The 12,381-nt window shown below is 37.0% G+C and overlaps 1 protein-coding gene across 5 annotated transcripts in view; it reads left to right on the top strand.

The window, feature by feature from the left end:
* The window catches only part of FAM126B (family with sequence similarity 126 member B), an 86,712-nt gene that overhangs the window by 40,439 nt on the left and 33,892 nt on the right, over positions 1 to 12,381 (top strand). For 4 of the 5 annotated variants that reach the window (XM_023218653.2, XM_023218683.2, XM_023218660.2 and 1 more), the window contains exons 4-5: positions 855 to 956; positions 6,500 to 6,679. In XM_023218653.2, coding sequence (XP_023074421.1) covers positions 855 to 956; positions 6,500 to 6,679 — 282 coding nt within the window. Of the gene's footprint in view, positions 1 to 854; positions 957 to 1,666; positions 1,723 to 6,499; positions 6,680 to 12,381 lie in introns of all 5 variants that reach the window. The other variant, XM_023218675.1, reaches the window with a different exon arrangement.

The following is a 12,381-nucleotide window of genomic DNA, read 5'->3' as shown; positions in this document are numbered from 1 at the left end:
AAAAATGGTACTAATATGAATAATGGCTAGAAGGTGATATGTAAAAATGAAAATAGTTGTTAAGATTGATGAGACAATATTTTAAAATATATTCAGTAAAAGAGAAGATCCACCAAGCTTTAATAAGGCACAAAAATAGGATTTGTGCCTACGTTTTTCTATCCTGTAATTAAAAGTCAAATAGTCTTGATGGAAAACTATGTAATTTATGAATACTGTGGAATTATAAATGTTTTGGCAAAACATAAATGCAAGAATTGAAACATCCTACATTTTTTAAAAGATGAGATTAATTTAGGATGGCCCATTTCAGGAAATCTTGGTATAATGTGTGATTTCTAATCAGTATTTATGGTTGAGTAGTTAGAAGAATTCTATACTATAACATCCTAACTTAATTTGTTTGCACTCTGATGGTTCTTTCTTTTTTTTTTTTTTGAGATGGAGTCTCACTCTGTCACCTAGGCTGGGGTGCAGTGGCGCTATCTCGGCTCATTGCAGCCTCCACCTCCCAGGTTCAAGCGATTCTTCTGCCTCAACCTCCTGAATAGTTGGGATTACAGGAGCCCACCACCACGCCTGGCTAATTTTTGGTATTTTTAGTAGAGACAGGTTTCACCATGTTGGCCAGGCTGGTCTTGAACTCCTGACCATAAGTGATACGCTCGCCTTGACCTCCCAAACTGCTGGGATTCCAGGCATAAGCCACTGTGCCCAGCCTATATCCTTATATTAATTATTTTTACTTTTCTTACTTGAGTTTGTTATAAATCTGTTCAAGAACTACTTGTGTAAAATAAAGTTCCTCACTTCTCAAATGTTCACTTTTGTTTTCCTTTGGTGGTTTCTTTTAGGCATTACCTGACACTCAGATCACCAGTTATGCGGCAACTTTACACCGGAAAAAAACACTTGTACCAGCCCTCTATAAAGTTATTCAGGATTCGAATAATGAGGTAGGAGAGCTCAAGAAAAATAATTTCTACATAGTGAAATGAAATATGTTTACCAAAACATGTAAATTTAAGTTTTATAGTTTTCTCTCCTTGTGAATCTGGAAAATTTTCTTTCTGCTGTTTTTCATTCTGATAGTTGCTTTGGCTTTCCCTATTCCCTGCCTTTCCATATTTTGAAATGTTTTGGTCAAATTTTTTCCTGTTGAATGTGCAGTATGTTTTGATTGTTGATTTTAGTGACCATTCATCTCAGTGGATTATTTATTTGAAACTTTTCTGTTGCCTATTCTGGAATGTTTCCTGCTCTGGAAGCCATATTTTAACTGTATACTGATCCAGCTTTATTTATCTTAAGTATTTTTACAGTTATTTTTCTGATAATATATAACTAGGTATAATCACTCTAAAATCAAACTGATAACACAAAATGATGCTGCTAGTCAATTTAGCTTGAAAAGGATCAGAGGAAGCACTTTTTAGTCTAAGTAGTCAAGATCGATAAACTTAGAATAAGAGTTTTGTATTATTTAACTTTGTGACAGAAGGAAAAAGTGCAGTTATTGAGTCTGTATGTTAACTTATGCAAAATACACACATTATCTTTCCATTAACACAGTAGTGTGACATACAGTTTTATCACCACTGGATTCATGTATGCTTAAAATGAAAATGAAAGGAACACACAGGAAAGTAGCTTCTTATCTTCCCAGATACAGCCTCCAAGAGTGCCTCTGCTGTGTACTGGAGTGAGTTTGAAGAAGTTCAGGTAATCCCCTCCTAACCAGCAGCTTAACTTAAAGTGCATCTTCATTTTTGTCCTATCACTAAAAGCTTGCTTATTGACCTCCTTCTTTCCTGTCTCCTAAATTGCGATTGGCTCTCAGTTAGACTTGCATATGTTGCTATTTGTAGCAGCAATTGCAGGATTCATTTGCTTTTTCTCTTGCAGTGTATTTCTGAATGTTTTATAACTCTGGGTATGCGTAATGTACGTATATGCATATCCATATGGTCAAGAGTTTTCAGAATTCTTTGTTTGAATAATGAATGTGTGTATTCCCTACCCCTTGTTTTGCGCTATCTTAACATTTAAGCTTTGCTTATTAAAATGTATTTGTTTTAATGCTTTCTCTTTAGATTGTAAGCTCTTCATGGGCAGTGGTCAAATATTCTATATTTGTAACTTCTCTAGAATCTAGTATTTTATCATGTACATAACAAACATAGAATAATATTGATTGGAAGAACAGTGAAGTACAAAATGAGATTCTAAAATGACATTTTCATTAGGGCTCAGAAGTGTATAAGAAGTAACCTTTTCCTATTTCTTTGTATAATACTTTGGAAGCTTTTACATTAAAAAAGCTATTCTCATTACTTTCTGTTGTCATATTTCATAATATTAATGTGTGGGACTTTGGGGCTCTCTCATGGCTAGAAATGGAAAAATTACAACTCGAGGGATGTGAGCTCAAGATCCAGCATTCATTATTATCAACTAGTTGCTAGAGGAGGTTTGAGTTTTTCTCCTGTCTCCTGTCAGGTTAGAAGGCTCTAACCATGTGTTCAGACTTCAGAAAAACAGAATGATAAATTCGATAGAATTTCAGAACAATTCTGGACTTTAGTCATAGAAGGAGGTCCCTTTTAATTCTGATTTTGTTATATTCTGAAAGAAACAAATGTACTATTTAGGTTACAAGAAATTATTTTAGAAAATTGTCATGTGCCATATTTAATATGAATTAGAACTTACAATAGTTGCCGGTGCAGTGGCTTACGCCTGTAATCTCAGCACTTTGGGAGGCGGGGTGGGGGTGGATCATAAGGTCAAGAGATCAAGACCATCCTGGCCAACGTGATGAAACCCTGTCTCTACTAAAAATACCAAAAATTAGCTGGGTGTGGTGGTGCGCGCCTGTAGTCCCAGTTACTTGGGAGGCTGAGACAGCAGAATCGCTTGAACTTGGGAGGCGGAGGTTGCAGTGAGCCGAGATTGCACCACTGCACTCCAGCCTGGCGACAAAGTGAGACTCCGTCTCAAAAAAAAGAAAAAATATTTGGAAACTTTCATATTTTCTGATTCAAATCTACTACTCTACAGCACTCTCTTGCCTTTTCTGGTGTTTAGTGGTTGAAGTATCTCAGGTTGTATCAAAAGCCATCTCTTCTACTTAGGCCTGGATCCTATCTTCTCTAGCTACCTTAAGGACTCGAGTCCTGCAATTATTCCTTCTCTCTTCCATCACTGATCTTTTTTTCTTTCCCTGATGAGTGGAATATGATAAACAACCTTATTCTATTTTTTAAAAACTTTATTTGAGCTTACCTCCTATTATCTACCCCATTTCTCTGTCCCTATTCACAGATGAACTTCATAAAATATTGCTTATTCATAGCCTCTGTCTACTTGTCTCCTTTTCTTCACCTCACATTCTTTAACCCACTCAAGTTAGGCTTCATCTTCATTATTCCATCAAAATACTCTCAGTGTGTTCATCAAATAGCATGTCTCTTAGCAATTATCATGTCAAAACAGTGTTTGCTAAATTTGGGAAAGGTGTCAGTTATGATTTTTTCTAACCCAAGGATAATGATTTTTAATACTTTTTGATGTGGGTGGTGGTGCCATTTAAGGGAGGTCAGAATCATTTATATTAAGAATTTGAGAACATGGTGCTATGAGACATACGCTTCAAGTTAAAGTTTTTTTGTTGTTTTTTTGTTTTTTTCTGAGCCAGGGTCTTACTCTCTCTTCCATGCTGGAGTACAGTGACAGTATTATAGCTCACTGTAACCTCAAACTCCTGGACTCGTGATCCTCCAAACTCAGCTTCTCAATTAGCTACGGGCACATGCTACCACACCCTGCTAATTTTATTTTTTATTTTCTAAAGACAGAGTCTCACTTGTTACCAAGGCTAGCCTTGAACGCCTGGGCTCAAGCGATCCTCCCACTTTGGCCTCCCAAAGTGTTGGGACTACAGGCATGAGCTGTTGAGCCTGGCCACAATTAAAGATTTGAACACATAGCATTGGCAATTTTTCTTTTTTTTAAGACAGGGCCTCACTTTGTCACCCAGGCTGGAGTGCAGTGACTTGAACACAGCTCGCTCTAGCCTGAACTTCCTGGGCTCAAGCAATTCTTCTGCCTCAGCCCCCCCAAAATAGCTAGGATTACCCAGGCGTGTGCCACCACACCTGGCTAATTTTTGTATTTTTTGTAGAGGTGAGGTTTTGCCACATTGCACAGGCTGGTCTGAAACTCCTGGGCTCGAGCCATCAGCCTGCCTTGGCCTCCCAAATTGCCGGGATTACAGGCGTGAGCTACTGTGCCTGACCAGCAAATTTTTAACAGTCTTACTTTGTAGTAGTATCTGATTAAAAGTTACCGGATTGCCAACATCTACCCCCCATTCGCTTAAAAGAAACCAAACAGAGTAATAATGTTGGTAACCTTGTATTACTTCACTGTGCTTAGTTAAATTATAGTGTCCCACATGCCAGTGTACCTGTTGCTACTGAGAAAGAGGAGTTTAAGGTCTTCACAGAAGAAATTCATCATAATTGTACCATGGCCCGTGAAGTTTAGAGAAGGCAATCTTTGGAGAGTTACTTAAATTTTTAGTAAACCAAATTTGTGAGAGCAACAGTTTTTTACTTCTCCCAAAGAACTGAATATTGCTCTCAGTATTTAAGAAAGAAGCCAGCAACTGACAGTTTCCAGAAGTTTATTACTTGTTCATTATTGGCACTACATGGAATACACTGTTTGTGATTAAACAATCTATACCTCCGTTCTAATAAAAGAAATGTGGTAGAGTGGAAACATCAACTTGATGTCAGAAGACCTGAATTTAGTGTCTTATTTCACCATTAACTTCAACGACTTTTGACCAATTATCTGATTAAACCAATCAGATAATCAGACTTCAATGTAAGGGAAGAGTTGCAATATTTTACTTTTGTGTCAGTCTTGCTCTGTTACCCAGGCTGGAGTGCAGTAATGCTATCATGGTTCAATGCAGCCTCAAGCTCCAGGGCTCAAGCTATCCACCCTCTTCAACCTTGTGAATAGCTGGAGCTACAGATGTGTACCTCCACACCCAACCTCTGGAAAATTTTTTAAGATTTTAAAAACTGTTCTGATAGTGATTTAACATAAAGGGCTTAGTATTTACTAGACTAGGATGTGTATGTATGTAAATTTTTTAAACTTTAGAATTCTTCCAGAGCTAATCCTAACTCTTCTAAATATATTAACTGTATAATTGACATGGATTTGTTCAGTTTTTATCATGACAGTGACTTTTTATTGTAGAGTGTTAGATTATTACAGATGTATATAACTATATTCAAGTAGATTTCCAAAGTTATATGCATTATTTTAATCATTTAGAATAGAGGAAAGCACATGAAATTACTGAACTATTATTCTTTTTTTTAAAGAGTTAGTGTTAAACTTTAAAAATTATTTTATAGTTTCTTGTCAATATTTTATATGAATTTTAAAGTCATAGCCCAGTTTTGTGCAGCCTACAGTTACTCCAGCAAACCCATTCTAAATTGGCAGTACATATTTAGGGAAAAGTGGGAAAGTTTATTTTAACTGTTCATTTTCTTCAGTTTTCTAGATCGTGAAGTTCCTCATAAGTCATATTGTGTGATATCGTATGAAAAATTAGCCAATCGAACACTGAAAAAGCTATTTCTGGATACTTTTCTGCTTTTTAAAATCTTTCACATAAATACAATAAGTAAAATTTAAATCAGTTTTAAAATGGTTTGCTTCACTTGTATGTATTTTAAATATTAGCTAGAATTTTGGATGCACCAATATTTATTGCAAAATCCCTTCTACTGAGTGGTATATAACTTTTTTTTACATGGAATGTGGATGATTTAATGAATTTCATATTGCAGTGAAGACACTGAGTACTTAGAGACAATGACATCAATACAATGAAAACTGATTCCACAGAACACTTATAAATGCATACATTTTCCTCCAAAGAGGCATGTTTTTCATTTAAGTAACGAATGATTTACATAGAATGCTTCAGATTCCTATGTGTATTATTTTTCAGTAAGAGTGGTATATAATTTGTTTAAATCATAGTCTCAGTTGAGATTTTAAGTTTATTCCCAACAATATTATGCAAAATTATCTTATTTCAATGGAAAATTTTTGAAATGGAGGATAGTAAGAGTTGATAAGAATAGAAAGGAAAATTCTTCTTAAATATAAATGTAGTACATTGGCTAAAGGACTAATAATCTAGTAAATTTAGTAGTACAGTATACTGAAAGGTACATTGATATATGGGCACAAAATACTTCTTATAGTTAGTGGATTGGTCAGTTTAATATGTGGTCTCTTTACACAAAGGTTTTGGTTAAATTAACTCAAAATGTGGAGAAATTAATATTAAGACTATTTTAAAAGTATTATACAGATATAGGTGCCTTTAAAAAAAACAACAACAAAAAACAGTTACAACCAAAAGAATTGAAATGACCAATGCACTTTATTTTCCTTTTAGCTCCTGGAGCCTGTCTGCCATCAGCTGTTTGAGCTCTATCGTAGCTCAGAGGTTCGGCTTAAGAGGTTCACACTGCAGTTCTTGCCAGAATTGATGTGGGTTTATTTACGGCTTACAGTTAGCCGAGACAGACAGAGTAATGGTTGCATTGAAGCACTTCTGTTAGGAATATACAATTTGGTAAGTTGAAGGTGACAGAAATTTTAAGTATTTTGTAAGGTCCTCTGAAATACTTAAGGAATGTTTAGAGAAAAATAAATCGGCCGGGCGCAGTGGCTCATTCCTGTAATCCCAGCATTTTGGGAGGCCGAGGCAGGCATATCACTTGAGGTCAGGAGTTTGAGACCAGCCTGGCCAACATGGTGAGACTCTGTCTCTACTAAATATACAAAAATTAGACAAACATGGCGGTGTGTTCTTGTAATCTCAGCTACTCGGGAGGCTGAGGCAGGAGAATCTCTGGAACTGGGGAGTTGGAGGTTGCAGTGAGCCAAGATTGTACCACTACACTCCAGCCTGGGTGAAAGGAGTAAGATTCTGTCTCAAAAAAAAATTAAAAATAATAAATAAATAAATAGAGGCCAGATGTAGTGACTCATGCCTATAATTCCAGCACTTTGGGAGGTCAAGGTCTGAGGAGCACTTGAGCCCAGGAGTTTGAGACCAGCCTGGGCAGCTTAACCAAATCTTGTCTCTATAAAAAATTAGCTGGGCATGGTGGCGTATACCTGTAGTCCCAGCTACTCAGGAGGCTGAGATGGGAAGATTTCTGGAGCCCAGGAAGTCAAGGCTGCAGTGAGCCATGATCGTGCCACTGTGCTCAAGCCTGGACAAGAGAGCAAGACCATGTCTCAAAAAAACAAAAAACAACTCAAATGTCTATAAATGTAACTTGTTTGAACTAATTAGGTTGAGTACAGGGGTAAATATTGATAATGCATTTTTTGATAATGTATTTTATAAAGTATGTAAAACTAAAATAATTGATAGCATTATTAATATTTATTTCTTCAAATTATTTTATTTGACCAATATTTATAAATGTTTTTGGATGTATGGCATTGAGTTGGACACTGAAAATATGGAGAATTACATGTGTGGCACCTACTTCTAGGAAACTCCTGCTGTGTTCGAAAAGACATGTTTACACATAACTAGTAATGCAGTTTGTATAATAAGAGGATTTTAGAGAGAAACTCAGATGTTAGCTGAAGTTATCATGGCAGGCTTTATTGAGGCGATGGCATCTAAGCTGGGCCTTATGAAGAGGTATAGTTTTGGCCCGTTGAGATAAGGAGCAGGTGAGATTTCAGGAAGCAGCTATCAATTGAACATAAGCAGAGAGGCAGGACAGTCAGGTCACGTCCTGGACATAGAAAGTAATTCTGTTTGAAGCACAGAGTACATATGCAAGCTGGAAAAGACAATTTTGTGTCAGTTTTGGAGAGTCTTTTTAAAGTGAAGAGTTTAGGTTTAGGTTCTCTTCAAAGCAATTAGAGGGTTTTGAACAGAAGAATTGTATTATATATTGGGAAAACGAATCTTGTGGTGGTATGCAGAGAGACTTTTGAATTATAAATTGAATTTAGTCACCATTTCTTATATGTTAAAGGCTATATACATAATTGAGAAGAGTGAGGCAAATGGACATGAGATTTCTGTTTCTCTGAGGGGAGGACATCAGTTTCAGGAAAAAAGTTCATATAGTATTATAGCATGGTAGGATTTTTAGTCTTAAAGATTTTAAGATTTTAGTCTTAAGATTTTAATCTTAATCTTACTAAGATTTTAAAATCTTAGTAAGAACACAGTGGAAACTAGGGGGAGGAAAGAAACCATAAACACTTCTGAGATACTAGGGGCTTTACATAGAACTCGAAGATTGAGACTTGATCACTTCTGCAAGATGAGGAGGTTATGCTAGAAAGGTTACAAGGACTGTAGGAAGCAAGGTGAAAAGGTGAGGGAGAGTTTAGGAACGTGTGATCATCTGCGTAGCACTTTTTGAAGACTTGGGCAGCACAAGGCACCTTTTCTTGTGCAATTCAGGGAAACAAAATAGCACAGCATCATAATTCCATTCCCATGTGCCTCTACAAAATTGGGCAGTTACCTGAACTCATCAATAAAGAATCGTGAATTTTATGAATGTATCTTGGAGTCGTTGAGTGGGGTAGCAATTGAGAAACCAAAGTGTTATTTGTCATAAAAGTTGTAAATTTGTTAATAGTTATTTGATAATATATCATGTATTTGATAGTACATTGTTTATGAAACTCTTTTCTTCTAAGGAATTCAGTGCCGTAAACATTATTATTCTATTTTTTTCTCATGATGTCCATTTAAGGACCATTGGTATTGAAATTTCTGTGCCTTGAAGTCTTATATTTTGTGTATTTAGTATACATTGTAAACAGACACTCCACATAATAAAGTTTAGTTTTATAACTGAAAGGTAATAAAGTACAAGAAAATTGAATCTCATGGTAAATATTCTTCTGTACCAGTGCTCACTCCTCTAAGTATTAGTTACTTTAAAAAATCAGTAGCAAACATTTCCATCGCTAGAAGTCTGAAGGAAGGAGCAAGGGCTTTAGAATGACTTGTATTCGGTTCAGAACCATGCTCTGCCACTTATTGGCTGTTTTAAATTGGGACAAGTTACTTAATATCTTGACTTCAGTTGCCTCATCTGTAAAAAAGAAAATATTGTTAGTAGGATTAAAAACAACTTGAAGAATTCATTATGTTGCCTAAGGTGTTTATAAATGTTCATTATTATTACCATCAAAATTAAAATTTAAAAACAATGAAAATTGATCTAGGAATACAATTCTCTACTTTCCTAACTTGCCTGATTGTTTTTTCTTTTCAAGTAGGAAATCTGTTTTATTTACCACTGTGTTTCCTATAGTGCTTACCAGCAGATACTTAGTAAATGTTTGTTGATTTAATGATGGAACTTGGTGTTTTAGACTATGCTTAGCATTAAGCTATCATTTTAATTAATGTGTTTAGTGTAATAAAATTCAATAATGAGACACATGAAACATTTTGCAAAGTGTCATGTTGGACAAATTGTTGACATAACTTGTTGGTGCTGTTTGACAATGCAAAATTAGTATACTATAGAAAAATGCTCAGTTATATGTCAGAAGTGTAACCCTAGGCTTTGGACTCCTTTTAATTCACTTGATGTCTGTGTTCTTCCTTTTCTGTGGTTCTCAGTTTTTCTTAATCACACTGGGAGTCGTCCATATATTCTTTTCTGTTTTTCCTTCTTTCCCTCCCCAGCACTTCTTTGTTTCAAATAGCCCCAGGGGAAGTTTTATATTTCCCTTAAACAAAATTTAGCATATCCTTTTCACAAATACCTGCAAAGATAAATCAAAAGTATTGGGCTTAATTTGAAATTTAAGAATAAAATGAAAACATTTTTGTCTAACTTAAATCAGGCCCATTCATCTTAGCATAGATTTTCTCTGAAGCACAGTGGCCCAAATGTGGTGGGACCTGGTTTGACTACAAAGAAGTTATATCCTCAAGGGACTTTTCAGACCTATTTTCCTACCATAATTAGAGGTATGGTCATTATTCACATGTAATTGGTACTCTTCTGTGACATCATAAACTCGGAAATGAGCCCTATTCAGAAGTTCTTTGGGGTTTGTGTTTGGTGATGAGGATTATTGCTGCTGTTATTGTTTCTTCTTTGTTTTTTGAAGTGGAGTGCAGTGGCACAGTCTCAGCTGTCGCCTAGGCTGAAGTGCAGTGGCAGTCTCAGCTCTCTGCAACATTTGCCTCTGGGGTTCAAGTGATTCTCCTGCCTCAGCCTCCCAGGTAGCTGGGATTATAGGCATGTGCCACCATGCCCAGCTAATTTTTGTATTTTTAGTAGAGATTGGGTTTTGCTTTGTTGGCTAGGCTAGTCTCGAACTCCTGACCTCAAGTGATACTGCCTGCCTCGGCCTCCCAAAGCGCTGGGATTGCAGGTATGAGCCACTGTGCCCAGTCTGATGTTTCTTCTTTTTAGGCAATGCAACTGCTCAGTCTCTGACTACTGCCATGTAGGTCTAGTAAGGGCAGTCTTCTCTCTATGTATTTTATGCCAGTGATATATGCTAATACGAGTTGTAAGGGGAATAGGCAAAAATAAGACAGTGGGGAAAAGGATTGCTGCAGTTTTCACTCCTCTGATTGTTGTCGTCTGTAGGCGTGTGTGTGTGTGTGTGTGTGTATATATTTTTGAGACAACATCTCACTCTTGTCCCCCAGGCTAGAGTGCAATGACGTGATCTCGGCTCACTGCAACCTCCGCCTCCCGGGTTCAAGCGATTCTCCTGCCTCAGCCTCCTGAGTAGCTGGGATTACAGGTGCCTGCCACTGTGCCTGGCTAATTTTTGTATTTTTAGTAGAGATGGGGTTTCACCACGTTGGCCAGGCTGGTCTTGAACTCCTGACCTTAGGTGATCCGCCCGCCTCTGCCTCCCAAAGTGCGGGGATCACAGGCGTGAGCCACTGCGCCTGGCCACACATATTTATTTATAACAGGAATATTGGAGGTGCCGGAGATGGAGAAATGAAGGATACCATTGTCCATTGTCTTTTTTATGAAAAGAAAGTGTTTTTAATAAAATCACAAGAACTTTCTTGTAGCTTAGTAAAAATTACCTAAATATGAATTTATTTTTAATGACTTAGACTAATAATCCTTTTGTTTGTTTGTTTTTGAGACAGGGTGTCATGCTGTCACCCATGCTGGAGTGCATTGGGTGATCTAAGCTCACTGCAACCTCCACCTCCCAGGCTCAAGGGATCCTCCCACCTCAGCCTCCTGAGTAGCTGGGACTACAGGCCTGCAATACCATGCCCAGCTAATTTTTGTATTTTTTTGTAGAGACGGGGTTTTGCCGTGTTGCCTAGGCTGGTCTCGAACTCCTGAGCTCAAGCGATCCTACTGCCTTGGCCTCCCAAAGTGATGGGATTACAGGCCTGAGCCACCACACCTGGCCCAATAATTATTAATTGTGGCTTATTTCAGGTCATTCGTTTATTGCTGAATGATTGTAAGAATCTTTTATTCACCGGGCACGGTGGCTCATGCCTGTAATCCCAGCACTTTGGGAGGTCGAGATGGGTGGATCACGAGGTCAGGAGATCGAGACCATCCTGGCCAACACGGTGAAACCCTGTCTCTACTAAAAATACAAAAAATTAGCCGGGCTTGGTGGCGGCGCCTGTAGTACCAGTTACTCAGGAGGCTGAGGCAGAAGAATGGCGTGAACCCGGGAGGCGGAGCTTGCAGTGAGCTGAGATCTGGCCACTGCACTCCAGCCTGGGCAACAGAGCCAGACTCCATCTCAAAAAAAAAAAAAAAAAAAAAGAATCTTTTATTCAAGATTCATTCATAAATGTTCTCACCATTTTTTAAAAAAAGGATAACTGAGGTGTTGTGTTTGTTAATTAGCTTGATTATTTTAATCATTTCACAGTGTATACATATATCAAAACATCATGTTTTATGCCATAAATATATAATGTTCATTTGTCAATTATACCTCAGTAAAGCTGGAAAAAATTCATTCTGTATTAAATTAATGTGTTTTTCTTGTTTTCGTTAAGTGTGGATCTCTTGGATAAGACTTTTCATTTTAATCTGTTTAGCATAGCTGTGTTTTTACTAAAAGATTTAATCACTTGTAATCTTCCCATCCTGTGTGTAAATTTAACATCAAATTCATTTGTTTGCCTGCCTCATGTCTTTGCTGCCATATTATATTTGATTTAGTATAGAATTGTACTCAATATCTATCTCTCTGTGGATTTTGTGGATTATAACTCTACTACCAAAGTGTGCAAATTTGCTAATAAGTTAGAAAATA

Source organism: Piliocolobus tephrosceles, chromosome 11 (assembly GCF_002776525.5).
Source record: "Piliocolobus tephrosceles isolate RC106 chromosome 11, ASM277652v3, whole genome shotgun sequence".
Taxonomy (NCBI): Eukaryota; Metazoa; Chordata; class Mammalia; order Primates; family Cercopithecidae; genus Piliocolobus; species Piliocolobus tephrosceles.
The sequence above is the reverse complement of the archived record's forward strand: the minus strand, read 5'-3'. Positions and strand labels throughout refer to the sequence as shown.